Here is an 18,011-nt window from a genome sequence, read left to right on the forward strand (position 1 = left end):
CCTCGCATAGCGAGGCCCAACATATCATGAGCCGAAGTAAAGAAAGGCACAAGGCGCCTAGGGAGGAGGACCTCGCATAGCGAGGCCCAACTTGCTGTATGCCAAACAGGCTAGTCGCATGGAGCTTAAAGAGGAAGGCCTCCCTATGCGAGGCAAAGTTTGCTCGAGTAACTCGCGCGCGATATGTGAAGTCCCTTGCACAAAAGCATCTGAGGATGAAGGCCTCGCATAGCCTGCGCCTCGCATACCTCCAGGCGCCTCGCAGAGCCCCAGCGTCTTGCGCACCTCTAGGCGCCTTGCAGAGTTCGAGCGCCTCATACACCTCCAAGCGCCTCGCAAAGTCACAACGCCTCGCGGAGTCCCAACGCCTCGCGCATCTCCAGGCGTCTCACAGAGCCCCAGCGCCTCTCCATGTTGCTCTGGATGTAAAGACGTCGCCCATGTGTCGAAGACACTTCGCCCGTGTGCAGGACCCTACAAGGATAGCACTAAGGAGAGCCTCGCATAGTGAGGGAGGGCCTCGTATAGCAGTAACACTGCCCATGTGTGAGGCCATGTGCCGAGGACACTTTGCCTGTGCGCGAGACCATGCGAGGGCCTTGCTGCCCTGACGTCGGGACATGGAGGAGAGCCTCGCTTAGTAAGGGCTTAATTGCCTCATCACGAACTATTCGTGCCAAGCCTCCTAAGTATACGATGAGAACTAGTAAAGGTGTCACACACTTAGCAAAATATAAGGAGTCTATGAGATAAGATATATTTTGGATATGTGAGAAGGACTAATAGGTACGAGACACGTGAACAAGTACGAGGTGTATGACCTTGAGGGAGGCAAAGACGTGATTATGAGATCCGTATTCGACAAGTAGTGGTGGTACGAACACATACGAAGAGTGGAGGCACTACCTTAGCACCCCTGACCATGTACCAGAGCTGACACCACAACGTCCTGCACCACTACCCTGACCATGTACCAGAGCTGACATCACAACGTCCTGCACCACTACCCTAACAATATACCTACGTATGTTCTTGTAATGCCCTAGTTACCCCAGAACAGTTACAGTGAACGGTGAACCGGAAATTTAACTCGCTACCCGAGTCCTTTGGTTAAAAACGTTCTTCTAAGTGTTATTAATAGGCTAAGGTGTAAAAACAATCAAAAGGAAAGGATATATTTTATTTAATGCATAAAACTGCTCATGGGCCCAACAAAAAACTTTTACAAGTTATTTATAACTCAAAATGGTCATTACTGTTTCAAATTTACAACCTGCCGACCTAAGCGGCAAAAATAGGGTAAACCCCCTAGTTCCTCTGAGAACTCTTTGGTCTTGGTGGTCAAGCGGCCGCATATGTACACAGCACCACCTAAGCTCTCCACTCAAGGCTGGGTGAGCTTTTCTTTCCCTTTACCTGCACCACATAGCACCCATGAGCCAAGGCCCAGCAAGAAAACACAACATATCATGAATATAATATCAACAATGATCATAATAATCATTCAGGACTCTTAGTCCAAAACAGATGAGTGACAGTCGCAAAAGTCACTAAGGTGGGTTCCGTTCCCTCTAGCCATGTAACGATAGGGTCACCGGGGCTTTACCAATGAGTGATCCTTTCACTAGCTTATCAAGATAGGTGCTCGATGAACAGGTCACCAATATATCCTATCGCATGACCATAGAGTCATAACCATGGGATTCCGCTCCCTAGCCATGTGACAAGCTGTCACCTAGGCCTTAGGCCCTGGCTCTGAGTAACTAGCTTAGACTAGTCAAGCGCTTATAAGTTTCATCGACCTTAGGGACGGTCCAGCATTAATACCTTAGAGTCATTCAATGGTGATATCATTAGATCTAATCTTCAATCGGCCATGTGTCTAGGACGCTTATGCAGTTTCTGACTCACAGGTCAGTAATATGCGACCAGTGCCGTCCCTAACTAATCAGTGTCATACACAAGTAAACAAACTCTGCTAGCATTTAATATGCAATCAATGTCCACATTTATCAACCAACATGCCTCAACAACAATCATGCATGTCATATACACAGGGTGCGGTTTTCTTACCTCTGATTCGAGCGAGAAATAAAACAAGAACGATCGACCTTTTGATTCATTAGCGGTTACCTAGTCATAACCAATTATAACCTCCATTAATGAAAATCAACAATGAAAGGGTCTTAACCTAAACCCCACTCTCGGGACCTCGAAACGTGCCAACACGGTGAGTAGATTCGATCCCGGGCCTTAAGGATTGAAACTGTGACGCCCCACGTCACTATGACTGCTTTCTGGAATGACGACTGGCCCTACAAACAACCACGAGTCTTTTCAGCATGCTTTGTCCTAACTCACATGCTTCCTAGGAAAACTTCCCAGGAGGTCACCCATCCCTAGATTACCCCAAGTCAAGCACTCTTAACTTTGGAGTTCTCAAGTGATGGGCTACCGAAAAGAAGATGCATCTTGTTTATATAGGTAGTACCCATCAATCCATTTAAGTCATCTTCAACTGTGTAGTCCCATACCTACACAGTCTTAGAATCATCACACTTGACCTTCCCCGGGCAGTGTGGGATTGCACAGCTTACCCGGTCTTTCCCCTTACGGATCACGGGAATCTGACTGTCACAGAAACCCCAAGCCAAAAACCCTTAAAAACACTCAAAACGGGATTCTGGAGGAACAGAGTAGCGCTACAGCACTGCTCACTAGCGCCCCAGCGCTATACTCAGAACCCCAAACCGCCCAACAGAACCCTGTGTAGCGCTATATCGCCCTCTGGTGGGCGTTGTAGCGCTACACCCAGCTAGAAACTCCCCTGAAATATCTTCCTTCGACTCATTCAATTCCAACTCGATTCCAATGCTTCCAAACCTCATTTTTGGTGCCAAATGAACCCAAAAACCATCCTCACATACCCTAAGCATCACAACCACAAGAACCCTAGCCAAAACTCCCAACAAAACCAACCATCCAACCTAGAAATCTCAACTGAAAACCAAAGCTAAAACAGAGCAAACCAGGGAATTTAATGGCTAGAAACTTACCTCAAGCTTAGATTATGATGCTCTTCAATGGTGGAACACACTCCCAAACTCTTAAGACTTACTTCCTAAGCTTGAATCCTCAAGTTAGGCTCAAAAATCACAAAGAAAAAGGAAATAAAATAGGTACAGGAGAAGCTTTGAAATTGCTCTGTTTTTCTCTTCTTTCTACAGCCTTCAATGGCTTATATCTATCCTAGGGGTGAAAATACCAAAATACCCCTAGGTCAAATAAGGATTTCTAAAGGCTCCCAAGGGCAAAATTGACATTTTCCACCTATTTCGTTAATCATAATTAACGATCTCCAATTTCCGTTGTTCTCGATATTTTCAAACACCAATAATTCATATCCCGTTACCTTTTAATTCCCGGCAACGTTCTAATCATTAAAATCACTCCGAGACTCACCCCGAGCCCCGGACTTAAACCTGTTATGACTAAACCGTTAATTAATATTCCAAGATCGTCTCATGCCGAATAGCTCGAACAAACCCACATTATAATGTGGTCTCAACTATATGTCACCGACATGCATACAAATATACAATTATGCCCTCAACAGGCCAAATTACCAAAACACCCCTGTAATGAAATGTGGAACCATATGCATGCATTTAACATCATATTATAATATAATTCACATAAACACGCACATAATCATTTAATGGCATAATTATACAGTTATGGTCCTCCCGACCTACTAATCCAGCCATCAAACCGCATTAGGGATTCTGGGGCATTATAGTTCTTGTCCCCTGGGACCACCATGTATCAGGGGCCATTAGAGCCCAATTATAAATAGACCTCCACCCCTCCGACTAAAGGGTTGGAGAAATTCATTGTACACAGAGAAAGTTAAGTAATATACAAGATTTTCCTCCATTGTTGCTCTTCATCTTTCCTTCTTAAGTTTTTCCTAAGTTCTGTCGATGTAGTTTTCATAAGAAGCTTTGAGTTCTCCATCCTTATATCGTAGATGAGTTGTTGCCGCCAACAGATGTATTCAATAATTTCTCAAGGAAATATTCAAGTTTAATATTATTTTCGAGATTTTGTTTTTTGTAATGTAATATTATTTTATAATTTACAACAATTCATGTGCATTTAAATATATGAAGAAAAAAAAAGTTACATTATAAGGATTTTTAAAAAGTTTAGGTTATTATCATATTTAAAAGATATATACCATTTGGTGAGTTGTATTTACACCGAAAATAATATAAACAACCATCTTTCAAAAAAATATTATAAAATTTTAGACTTAGTACACTATTTTTTTATAGGATTATTTTTATTTTAATCCTTGACTTTTCAAAAAATTATGCTTTGCCCCCCTCAAATTTTTATTTTATCTATTGGCGCCATTCTAAGCTTAAGTCCACACCATTATTTATCTATATCCAAGTAGCTTATTATGTAGCCAAAAAAACATGCAAATCATTCCATTAGCCATTTTTAAAGAAAAACAACAAAAACAGAGCAACATCAGAAATTTTGACAAAAAAAAAATTATATTAATTATTTATAGCACAATAATAACATTTTATTATTGAAATAAAAAAATCATATAGTGTAAAAGTAGTTTATTGTAATTTTTACTTACTTTTTTAATAAATTTATCTTTGAGATTATATTAAACATTCATTTTTTTTATTTAGAAAATTTCAAATTTATCATTTAAAAAACTTTGTTCCCCAACTTTTAATAAATAAAATGCACAATTTTCTTTTTCCCTAAAAGATACATTGTATATTTTATGGTATAAGGTATATATAGTTGGTTGTGTAATTATCACCTATATCTCTAATCTATTTTAATGTAATTATCACCTAATTATACATGCAATATAAATTAATACTCAGATCAATTACTAATCTCGGCTAAATTACACTTTTGTTTTGGTTCTGACTTGAGAGAAATGGTGTAAGCTAACACTCAATTAATTTCAACTAAATTATACTTTTGTCTGGTCCCAACGCTATTAATTTATATTATAGTGATTTTACTCTATATGCTTTGTAAGTTATGTACTCTGATAATTAATACCTGAAATTATGAGTAGAACAAAAAATTATTTCATTTGGCTTTCATTGTTTTAACTTAGATTACAAGGCCTAGAAACAACAACCAAATCTGTCATTATCCAAAATGCAAAATGTTCACACTTCCATACTCATGGATTACCTTCCCATTGTACCAGCATCACAGATATAATAGATATCTAATTAAACTATCTAATCTATACCACCAATATTGGCTGAAAGAATAGTTAATAAAGCATGTTTGTTTAAGAAGAAAGGAGAACTTTATGGTAAGATCATAAATAAGAGAAACTAAGAGAAGCAAGACTGCCACAATAACCCATTTAAAGAATATCAGTCAGTGTGAAATCAGGAAAGTTACCACTTTTGCCAACTTTGCAAGATTTGGATGACACCCAGGAAAACATAAATGATTGCAAACTTAAACTTGTATACAAATCTATGTTTGTTACTCTTCCTATGAGGTAAAAAATAACATCTTCACCGCCTCATTCCCACTCAATTGTTGATGGAGGCTTAGATGTAATGTCGTAACTGACACGGTTTATGCCTCGAACACTGTTGCAGATCTTTTGCGACACCTCCGCCAAAAATTTACCGTCAAAAGGGTACCTGGAATTAAAATAAGAGCAGAAGCAAAGCCAATAAATGAATCCAGGAATGGTATAAAATTATTAAGATGAATCATTAGGCATGCAAAGCAGCACCTGAAGCACATTAGCAGAGCACTTGTTAAAAAGAATTTTATGAGGAATTTAGGATGTGTCAACTTTATATAACAGCATTCTAACAATGCCAGACCACAGTGATCAAACTGAAGTCTTAACTTCATTCTCTCTTTAGCATAGAATATATGTTTCCAGCCCTTTTGAGTTGGGAAAGATAGAATTCAGGTCAAGATCAGTCTTAGTAACAGGAAACTTCCAAATAATTTCCTAAGTGCCTACTTAAGAGCAGTGCAGTATCCGACTATATGTAAATAGCATTCGGGAAAGAAAGCTACATATCAAGCATCATGTACAATGGACAATTGAAGGTTTACCAGTCTGCCGTCATCCCGTCTTCACTTGTAACAGCTCTAAGGGCAACAGCATGACCATGTGTTCTTTGGTCACCTTGAACCCCAACAGTTCTTACAGGTAAAAACACAGCAAAAGCTTGCCAGATGACATCATAAAGCCCAGCATCCTTGATTGACTGAACGAAAATCTCATCAACCTGAGGAAAAAAAATGATTTAACTGAAGAGAAACAGAAAAAATAAATTCATTAGCCATAGTTTTTACATAGTAAACATAACATACCAGGCGGAGTGTATCCAGGTAATTCCCCAGAGTGACATCCCCAATGACACGTACGGCAAGACCAGGCCCAGGAAACGGGTGACGCTTTAGAAATCCCTCTGGAACATTCAATATCTTTCCTAACCGGCGAACCTTTATACAAAAACAGAAAAAGCAACCTAGTTTTAGGATTTTGACTATAAAGGAAAACAAGAATAAAATATTGTTTCAAGGCAGAAGCAAACCTCATCCTTGAACAGAAGCTTGAGTGGTTCAATTAACTTCAGTTTCATGTCCTTAGGAAGTCCCCCAACATTGTGATGGCTCTTGATTGTATGAGAGTGACTTCTCCCAGATCCAGGTGGTGGACAAGATTCAATCACATCAGGGTATAAGGTTCCTTGAACCAAGTAGGCAGGTCGTGTCCCTAATTTCTGCTCTAACTCCTGGGCAAAATCATCAAAGATGCATATAAATTCCTTCCCAATTATTTTCCTTTTCATCTCTGGATCATCCACACCCTTTAGTTTACTAAGAAACTGATCCGTTGCATTTACACAAGTAACAGGTAAATGAAGATCCCTTTCAAAAGTTTCCATTACACGTTCCCTTTCCTTATACCTACAGAGAAGAAATCCAAGAGAGGAAAATATAGAACATAAATATAGAATTCCATACCATAAGCATTGAAATATCTAACAATGTTGGTTCCTCAAAAAGAAACTGCTTTTAGTCTAACCTCAACAAACCATTATCAACAAAAATACAATGAAGTCTATCTCCAATTGCCTTGTGAACAAGAGTGGCAGCAACTGTAGAATCCACACCACCAGATAAGGCACATATTACATGCTCGTCAGGCGCCACTGTCTCATTAATCACTTTGATCTCTTCATCCAATACATGTTCCATTTTCCAGCCTGCCTTGACTCCACAAACATCAAAGAGAAAGTAACGAAGTGTTTCCATTCCTTCTGGCGAATGAGTCACCTGCGCAAGATCCCTTAGTTTCAATAAAAGTAGACCATGACATATAATTTCCAATCTAAAACTCTTACACAGCAGCACAGAGTTTAGCATTCAAGTTATATTACAAAAGAAAAGTAGTGAAAGATGACCAAACACTGTTACTAGGTGGGGTGGATTCAATTGCTCATTCAGAAACTTTCCAAATACCAAATTATCCACACACTCCAAAAAGAATCTTTCTTTGTCAAGCAACTACTATCATTATAACCAAAAAAAAAATAGATAAAACCCAATAACAAAACTTCATTGTATATACAAATATGTATGTCACTCAGACCAAAAAAAGGTACCCTTTATTTCTTTAATCATAATAAAGAAAGTACTTTTCGAAACTAAAAAAGCAACTAAATATTTCTAAACTATCATAGAGAATAAAAAAGCCTAAATCGAGATGAATCTAGTTACCTCCGGATGATACTGAAGGCCATAAAACCTTCTCAACTGATTTTGAATAGCGGCCACGACCCCCTGCTTACTCCGCGCCACCACCTCAAACCCTTCAGGCAACTTGGCGGCCTCATCGCCATGGCTCATCCAAACAGTCTGCGAGTCGCCGCAATTCTTCGAAGCATAAAGCCCCGAAGCTTTGGTCACCTCAATTTCCATCCTCCCATACTCTTGTTTCTCCCCAATCCTGACTATCCCACCCAGTTTCTGAACTATCAACTGGAGACCATAGCAGATTCCGAGGACGAACACGCCATTGGACTCGGCCCATTCAACGAACCCGTCAGGGAAGCTCGGGGAGCCAGGAGTGTGTACAGAATGAGGCCCGCCGGAGAGGATGACGACTCGAGGCTTATAGTCAGCTATGGCCTTGAGAGAGCTGGTTCCGGAAATGCATAGGGAGAAAACGTCGAGAAATCTGATACGGCGAGTGATGAGATGAGTGTACTGGGAACCGTAGTCGAGGATCAAAACCCTGTCCGATTCCACACTTTTGGGGTCGATGGCCATGGTTGGAGGCTAGGGTTTTAGGGCTGAGGTTTCTTTGGAAGTGGCTAGGGTTTAAGAGGTGCAACTGAATTGGGTTCTGAGCGTTTGATTGTTTAAATAAAATATTAATAAGACAAAATCACCTTTTTCCCTACAAAAAACAAAACAATAATAATAATTGGCGGGAAGTGGGCTACACAATGTTATTGATTCGTTTATAATTTAAATGGCAATTCTCAAGTAGTCACTTGAAAAGAGGATTGCTCAAATCACTCCTGTACCCAATATTTGTTTTTGACAATTAGAAAACTATAATTTTTTTTTAGTATATATTGTAGTTATAATAGACATTATGGTACTGAAATCAAAGTTTAAATATTTTTGTTGTATGTGTGCTTATTTTTTTTATACGTGTGTTGTTGCAAAAAATAATATATATGCTTGTAAGTGCATAAGTCGAACAACTAATAAAGTGGTCGAGAAACTGATCTGATAATGTCCTATAAGGATTAAAAATCATTTGAATAAACTAAATACAGTGAATAATAATTTATAATTTTATCTAAACAGTTAATTTAGAATTTTGGAAGAAAATAGAAATAAAAGAAAACATAAAGGGAAATTTTAGTATTTATGCTTAATGAGGTATATATAGGGAAATTTGAGTATTTATGTTTAATGAGGTGTCCTAAATCAAAAAAATGTTAGGTCTTCTAATCATTTAAAAAAAAATAGCAAATCTTTTGACAATACTTGAAATACCCCTCTCATAATTTTTCCATCCACTTTCTCTTCTCTCTTCCCTCTCTCTCCCTCAATTCTCTCTCTAAAAAAAAAATCATGGGTAAAGTAAAATATAAGAAAACTCAATGTAATAGAAAATATTCCCTACTTAGGACACTAAAATATTACATTTCAAACAGATCTGGGCTTGATTTTTGAGTTTTTTTTTAGATTTTTTTCAGATTTGAAACTTTGAAATCTGCAGAAAATCGACGTGGTTCGATGGTGCTCGATGCCAGCTCGATGGGGCCTTCAAAATCAAGATTTTCATAAAAAAATTGATGTTGCTCGATGGTGGTTCGATGGAGGCTCGATGGTGTTCGATGCGATTCTTGCAAGATACGTAATTTTTCACTCGGGTGTCCGTTTGGTATGATTTTTTTTATTTTTGGTATTTTTTCAAGATCTACACGTTTGAGATGTGTATATACACATTTGGGAAATATAAAATCTTTAAAAAAATGACAAATGCAAAACATACATCATGTTCAAGATATGTTTTTAAGTTCTAAACTTTGAAAATGTGTATGTGAACATCTAAAACGTGTAGACCTCAAAAAAAAAAAAAATACCCAAAATAAAAAAAAAATCATCCCAAACAGATACCCGAGTGAAAAATTATGTCTCTTACAAGAATTACATCGAACCACCATCGAGCAACGTCGATTTTTTCATGAAAATATTGATTTTGAAGGCCACATCGAGGTAGCGTCGAACACCACTGAGCAACCATCGAGTTTGGCATGATTTTTGAGTTATTTTTCAGATCTGAACTCTGAAATATGTAGAAAATTGACTTTGCTCGATTGTTGCTCAATGTTTAGAACTTGAAATCATACAAAAACATATCTTGAACATGAGGTATGTTTTGCATTTGTCATTTTTTTTCAAAATTTAAATTGCCCAAATGTGTATATATATATATATATATATACATCTCAAACACGTAGATCTTGAAAAAATACCAAAAAAAAAAAAAATCACCTCAAACGGACACCCGAGTGAAAAATTACGTATCTTGCAAGAATCGCATCTAAGACCATCAAACCACCATCGAGCAACATCGATTTTTTCATGAAAATCTTGATTTTGAAGGCCCTATCGAGCTGGCATCGAGCACCATCGAACCACGTCGATTTTCTGTAGATTTCAAAGTTTCATATCTGAAGAAAAAAAAATCGCAATAAAAATCCAAAAAACATGCCCAAATATGTTCGAAATATAGTATTTTAGTGTCTTAAGTGAGAAATATTTGCCATTACATTGATTTCTATTATATTTTACCTTACCCATGAAATTTTTTGTAAAGAGGGAGTTGAGAGGAATGGGTTGAGGGAGAGAGAAGGGGAAGGGATGGGAAAAATTATGAGAGGGGTATTTTGGGTATTGTCAAAATAATTAGCATTTTTTTTTAAATGATTTAAATGCCTAGAATTTTTTTGACTTAGAACCCCTCGTTAAGCATAAAAACTCAAATTTCCCAATACAAATTACAAAAGTAAATTAAAATTAATTTGGAAAAACACAAAATATTGACAATTGTTAAAGTTTCGATTTCACTCTTCTATAATTCTAATCTCATTCATTAGTGTGTCTAATTCAATATAATATTCTCAAGAACTTACAGCATTGTTTTATCTCTATACCCTCTCTCGAGTGTGACATAAAATATGTGTAAGTGATACCTAGCCTATATCTCTATACGACCATTTATCCCTACCTTCATTAAGTTCCACTCTAGAAACAATTATAAATATTTCACCTCTCGATTTCACAACCTATAACTATTTCGACACTTAGATCCATGTTTATCTCTCGCACAATCTAAGTTGTTCTACCCAATGCCTGATTGTTTAAATGTTCCCCTCTCGAGTAATAATTTTCACAATCTAAATAAATCCTTAATTATAGGGTTGAGCATCGGTCAGTTTGGGCGATTTTTTCATATTCTTAAATACATAATTCAGTTTTCGATCCGGATTGGTGTGATCGAAAAACCGACCGACCAAACCTATTACAAAAAAAAAAAATCGATTGTGTTGGATTGCAGTTTGGTCGGCTAAACCGACCAAACCGATGTTAATTTTTTTAATTATTTTTTTCATAATTTCTGAAAAAGTTTTAGTTAAAAAAAAACTAGAAAAATTGGATTGTTGGAATCTATTTTTGTAATTTTTTGAAACGTAAATACATAGAACATAATTACATTCACAAATTTGAAAGTTTGAAAAATAATTAAAAGTCCATAAACATAACCTCAAATCACAACACATTATCAATCCGGTCGGTTTCAGTTCAATTCGATCGGTGCACCCGGATTTTTCAAACCAACCGAACAGTGGTGATTTACACCATTAACGGTTTTTTCGGTGTTTGATTTAATTGGTTTTGGTTTTTTCGGTGTTCAAAAAGTCGGTGTGCTCGGTTTTTTCGGTTTTTTGGATTTTATGCTCAACCCTACCTAAAATAAAAGAAGGAAAAAATAAAAAAGAAAAACAAATGAAGAAAAAAAGAAAGAAAGAACAAAGTGAAAAAATAATTCTAAAAAAATTATATAAAAACAAACAAATAAAAAAATATGGATACAAATTTTTTAAAAAAAAAAGTACAAAACTAACATCCTAATTTTAAAAAACATAATTAAGAACAAAACTATGGCATAATCATAAATTCATACACAAATATGGGAAAACAAAACCCATAAACATAAAATTTATAAAAAAAAAAAGTCACAAAATAAGAATTTTTAAAAACTCCCATATTTTTTAAAACATTGAAGAAAAAAAAAGCCATAAATTGCATAATTTCCTCTATTTTATTTTTACCTTGATTGGTTTCTAAAATAGGTTTTAAGATAACCAAAAAGTATTTTCAACATCAACTAAACAAATAAGTTATTAAAAAGAGAATTTTTAAAAAATATAACTTTTATACAATCAATGTGCAAAAATATCAAAAATATGAGAACTATACTTTTTTTAATTTGTATTGGAAAATTTATTAAAGAAAAAAAATTAAAATATGATAAACGCAATTAGTAGCTAACTAAAATATGAAAATGCCATATTTTTTTATCATAGTTATGTTTTCTTTAATTTTGAAGGAAATTTTATTTTATTTTTTTAATTTTTAATTTTTTCCTTCATTTTTTTATTATAATTTCAATTTTTTTTCCTTACTTATTTTTTCTTCAATTTTTTCCTTTTTTTTTCTACCAATTTTTTCCTTCATCCCTTTTTTCTTTCCATTTTCCATTATTCTTCTTCTTTTCATTTTTATTCATTTATCTATTTTTTTTCTTTCATTTGTATTGTTTTGTTTTTTTGTTCATATCTTTCTTTTTTTTTTCTTTTTTTTCTTTCTATTTTTTTTATTTTTGTATTTATTATTTTCTCCTTCCATTTTTTTTTCTTTTTTCACACATATGAGCTTTTTTTTCTTTCTTTTTTCTTCTTCCATTTTTTTTTTCATTTTTTCCACCAATTTTTTCATTCATTTTTTTTTTCATTTTTCCATTATTTTTCTTCTTCTTCTACTTTTCATTTTTATTTATTCATTTGTTTTTTTTCCTTCATCGTTTTTTTTTACTTGTTCTTTTCTCATTTCATTTTTTTCACACATATATTTAAACATTACATAATTATTTTACTATTTTTTTATTTATTATATTTTATTGTTGTAATTTTTTTTATAGTTTTTTCCACTATATGTAAAAAAATTCAAAACAATTTTATCAGCATTTTCTTTTTAATGTAACACTTCTAGGAATATCAAAATTTGGAAAGAAAACTAATAAAAATATGAAAACGTGAATGGGTAACTGGTTACCTTCACGTTCTTTGTGTGTATATTTCTGGGGGTAACTGGTTACCTTCACGTTCTAGTGTATGTATATTTATGGGTTCTTTATGGTAACTGGTTACCTATATTACTAAAATCATAGTTACTTCTTCTTCATTTTTTAATGAAATTTTCTTCCTATTTTCCCTTCAAATTTGATGTTTCTTTTTCATATTTAATTGAGTAAATCATCACCCTTCTTATGGTAACTGGTTACCCCTCTTATGGTAGAAAGTTACTCTTCTTAGGATAACTGGTTATCCCTCCTGATACATGTTATTTAACCTAGCTCTAAGATTTTTTTTACATAACTGTCAAAGATTAATCAAATAATTAGTTATCTTATCTAGGGTTTGAAAAAAGAAACGTACAATTTAAAAAAAAAATGTTTATAATAAATAAAAAATAATTTTAAAAACAATTCATATTACAAAAAAAAAATTGCAAAATAGCCAAAGAAAAAATTAATATAAAATTAGTAATATAAAAACAATATAAAGAAAAACAAATAAGCTAAAAAAATAATAATCAAATTACAAACATACCCTTCCAAATTAATCAAACTTGATTAAGAGTAAAACTATGGCATAAACTAACTTTTATACAAAAATATGAGAAAATAAACCCATAAAAGTGAAAATTCTTAAAAATAAAGCTATAGATTAACTTTTTTTTTGAAAAAAAAAAATCATATTTTTTAACTCTATTAAAAATCTCATATAAAATGTAATTTCCTCTATTAAAAATATGAAAAAATTACACCAAATATGAGATTTTTTTCCTTAAGTTTTTTATGGCATAATTTTTTTTTTTTATGGGAGTTTTTTTCCATATATATTTGTATACCATATTTTATGTTTTGTACAGCTTTTCAGCTCGTTTTAATATGTTTTGAGATTATTTTTATGATTTTAATCTATTTGTATTATTTTTTATCATCAAATTTTATAAAATGTTTTTTACATTATTCTTTGAAGAAAAAAACTTAGGCCTTCGTCACCATGCCTTTTATCTTTTTTTTTTTCTTATTTTCTTCTTTTTTTTTTTTATCTTTTTCAATCAACATTTTATCTGTAGTAACCGGTTACTACTATCAAAACAATTTTGTATTTTTTGTAATAGTAATCGTATGTCGCTGTAAAAAAAATTTTAGTGATGTGTGGTAACTGGTTACAACTATAAAATTTTATTTTATTTTTTAAGTGATGTTGTAGTAACTTGTTACAACTATATAAATAATTTTGATATTTTTAGTAATGTACCATTATCAAAATGTCAACTAAATTGTAACTGGTTACTTAGTGAGATTTTGGAAAAAAAAATATATGAAAAAAATAAACTAAATTGTTTGTATCAAAATTGATGAATTAAATAATTTACCACAAAATATAAATACAATAAATAAAATTATTAATATCAATTAATTACAAAGTGTGTATAAGTTATGCTATGTTCTTTTAATGAATTTTCTTTCTACTTAAGATTTTTTTTAATGAAAGATAAATAGTATTTTAACTATAAATTAATCATTTTAATGATATATTAAATATAAATCGGTTCATTCGTGACACGGGTTGACCCTAACCCAACCTAAAAAATGATCAAGCCATTCGGGTTTGACATAAATTCAACTCGCAGCTATTTTTCATGAGACTAACTCGCAATAATTCGTATCAAGACCTAGATTGTCATCCATAGGAATTGTGCTTCTACAATGGACTTGTAAATACTCTTTATTTATCATGATTCTTGTGCTTGCAAGAGTATATAAATGGAAGTTATTTGATACAAACATTTTGCCATGAAAATTACAAAGAGGAATAACTAAACACACCAACCCACCATGACACGAGTACAAACATAACACGAATTGCCACCCCTAACAATTCCCATGTCCCCTAAAGAAAACTTGGTATCCCCACCCTGCACATACTTAGGGATCATATTTGGCATTGTAAGGGTTTTATCTAGTGGATCATCAAATTGGGGGTTGTTCAACAAATCTTTGAAAATTTTAATCACCATCATTTAATGACCGAGGAAACATTTGAGTAGCAGTAGAAAGTTCTTTGCCATCTCCAAGAGTCTATCTTTCCCTGCCTAGTGTGACGTGCTGCAACATGACACACCTCCAGGGGGCCATTTTGTATGTATGAGCATGCATTGGTGCTTGATCATTAGTCAAGTCTTGCACCAAGTAACCTCAAGGGTAGGGGATGACACTTTTGTAATTATGTATATGTCTCCCAGGAGAAAATCATATATGTTCCTGGAAATACTTTATTTCCTTAGAATGCTCCTTAGGGGGAGGTGACCTGGTGACTTAGAGAAGCACCATGGCCACCAGCAGATAAGGGCTTAAGTTGTGTACTGCTTTGCTCTATCAAGGCCTTATATGAATAAAACAATGTTCATCTATGTCCCTTTGTGTATGCTTCATTTATGGTCTATGTGTTACTTATTTGTTACCTCAGTTGGGTCATCGCGTGCCACTTGCCTATGTTGTATGCTCTAGTTGTTGTGTGGGATGTTGCCTTTGGATGGCTTGCTTTGTGCTTGCTCATGCTTCGTCATTGCCCTTACATGTGCGAGACTTGTATCATGGCTAACCGTTGAGTTTGTTTGCCGCATGTGTGAATTTTAGGCTGACTTGCTAGCTGGGAGTGCTAACAAGTGTCGCACGTTTCGTCAATTTGAGGAGTCAAGTGGGCGGCCCGTGACAGTTGGTATCAGAGCCAGGTTAGAGAAAGCTTGGTGACCCTGCATGATGGTGAGCAACACTCAAAGGATCGAAGCGCTGGAGAGGCGCGTTGGAGAGCTAGATGGCCTGGACGAGAGGGTCAGGGATCTTAGCTCCGCCAGGCTAGAACCAGAGACGAACAACACATAAAAATCGCATGGCTGTGTTGGAGCGAGATTCGACCAATTTACTAGCCTGCATAACTGCAATCGAGCGAAAGGAGAACCTTTCAAGTACATCCAATAGAACTCAGAGGGAGGAACATATTGAGGCAGTGGAACAAGCGGTGAAAGACCTACAAAAAACATTAAATGACCTTGTAGAGAATTGTAGGGGGGTCAGTTGAAGCATTGAAGGACGAGATGTTGGAGATGAACACTAAGCTGAACCTTACCATGAGGGCGGTTGGGAATCAGCCTGCAACTGGACCCATTGGCATGGAGTACAGAAGAGTAAAGGTGCCCGAGTCGAGGCCCTATGGCGAGGCTAGAGACGCAAAGGACTTAGAGAACTTCCTTTTTGATATGGAGCATTACTTCAGAGTCGTGAGAGCTGAATTAGAAGATGGCAAGGTCGACATGGCAACAATGTACTTGTTTGCGAATGCCAAAGTGTGGTGGAGGACGAAGTACGATGATATTCAGAACAGCAAATGCACCATAGCAACATGGGGAGATCTAAAGAGAGAATTGAAGACATAGTTTCTCCCTAAAAATGTTGCTTACATAGCTCGACGCCAATTGAGAGAGCTGAAGCCACTGGAACAATCCGAGAATACGTGAAGAAATTCTCTGGGTTGATGCTTGATATCAAAGACATGTCTGAAGTGGACAAGCTCTTTGCATTTCTGGAAGGTTTGAAGCCTTGGGCAAAGCAAGAGCTCGAGAGACAGCGAGTGGCTTACTTGGCCATTGCTCAAGCTTCTGCTGAACGACTGACCGATTACTCATCAGGGAACATTCAATCGAAGAAGATTAATCCTTCACCTAGCGGAAGTAACGCTAGGGGTAAAAATTCGGGAAAATCTTGGCAGAGCAAGAGTGGGAGAGGAGAGAAGAGGAGTGTGGAGTTTAACTCTCCTAACAAAGGTAGTAACCCCCCGTTCAAGAAGCCTCTTACATGTTGGATTTGTACCAGACCGCATAAGTCGACAGAATGTCCTCACAAATCCAAGATGAGTGCCCTCCAGGCATCATTTGCTTCATGGGAACGCGCCAACGAAGAGAAGGATGAGGAATATACGCACATGGGTGCCCTCCGGATACTAAATGCTCTCAAGAAACATGGTGCGAAAGTGAAGAAGACCCTTGGAAAATGACTAATGTATGTGGACGCCACTCTAAACGGTAAAATGGCCGGAAGCGTGATGATCGACACGAGTGCCACTTACAACATCATTTCAGAGATCGAAGCTAAACGTCTGGGACTGAAATGGGAGAAGGATTGTGGCCGCATGAAAGCGGTTAACTCAGAACCCTTAGCCACAACTGGCGTGGCTAAGAAGGTGAACATGAAGATTGGCTCGTGGGAGGGGCAAACTGACTTGGTGGTCGTGCGAATGGACGACTTTGATGTGATATTGGGTATGGATGATAACTCTAGGATTTAGAGTTATTTTTATGATCTTTGAACTTGTTTTTAAGTTGAAAAGAGTAATGAAAGTGTGTTTACTGTGAATTTGTTTAATTTTTACCCTTATGTTCTAGGTAGCGAGTCCATATTAAGAGTCGGTAATTTGATGTATTATTTGTAAATATTTTATGTAAATATCTGTTCTGTGTTGTTTAGGAACGGAAACTTAAAAATGCCAAAGGGAATTAAAGGGAGCAGAAGGAAAACGGGGACTGAAAGGGGAGCATTGTTGTTTCGATGCTGTAGGTCAAACACATAGCAATCCTGGGGAGAAGGCAGATGACGTGGACAAAAGCCAGCTGCACTTAAGTAATTACCTCAGCGCCTATGTGGCGTCCATTTTAATGAAATAAGTCAGCTGGCTGAGGTGGCAAGAGAGGGACCAAAGAAGGAAATGAGCTTTCTAATTAGGGTAAAGAAAGTACCCTAAAGAGGAGGACCTAGCCGAAATAGAGGGGAGAGTACCATTTTGCAGGATTCTAACCATTTTTTATTACCATTACCATCAGAGAAAGAAAAAGTACAGAGAAAAAAAAAAGAGGAAAAACAGAGAGAATACACAGAAGAGGAAGGTCAACAAGGCTCACGGATCGGAGGATTTAGCACAACAAAAAATCCTTCTAACTCTTTCTTCTACCCTCCTCATCCTGTAGTGTATCTTCTTATTATCTAA

At 35.8% G+C, this 18,011-nt stretch overlaps 1 protein-coding gene across 1 annotated transcript; it reads right to left on the bottom strand.

Annotated features, from left to right (window-relative positions):
* Positions 1-5,388: 5,388 nt before the first annotated feature.
* Positions 5,389-8,438, bottom strand: LOC133778423 (uncharacterized). Its single transcript, XM_062218345.1, has 6 exons — positions 7,813-8,438; positions 7,118-7,368; positions 6,624-6,999; positions 6,400-6,531; positions 6,139-6,314; positions 5,389-5,708 (listed from the first exon to the last, which is right to left on the bottom strand). Exons 1-6 carry the CDS (start codon positions 8,362-8,364, stop codon positions 5,585-5,587), a joined length of 1,611 nt encoding a protein of 536 aa, XP_062074329.1. The 5' UTR covers positions 8,365-8,438; the 3' UTR covers positions 5,389-5,584.
* Between the last annotated feature and the right edge of the window lie 9,573 nt (positions 8,439-18,011).

This window comes from Humulus lupulus, chromosome 5 (assembly GCF_963169125.1).
Source record: "Humulus lupulus chromosome 5, drHumLupu1.1, whole genome shotgun sequence".
NCBI lineage: Eukaryota > Viridiplantae > Streptophyta > Magnoliopsida > Rosales > Cannabaceae > Humulus > Humulus lupulus.

What these genes read in the sequence shown, in the direction of transcription:
- LOC133778423 (XM_062218345.1), bottom strand. Translation starts at nt 8,364, where the DNA reads ATGGCCATCGACCCCAAAAGTGTGGAATCGGACAGGGTTTTGATCCTC. An exon ending in GCCTTCAGTATCATCCGGAG is followed by an intron (nt 7,369 to 7,812) that starts GTAACTAGATTC and finishes GATCTTGCGCAG; the next exon opens with GTGACTCATTCGCCAGAAGG. An exon ending in ACCTGGATACACTCCGCCTG is followed by an intron (nt 6,315 to 6,399) that starts GTATGTTATGTT and finishes TTTTTTCCTCAG; the next exon opens with GTTGATGAGATTTTCGTTCA.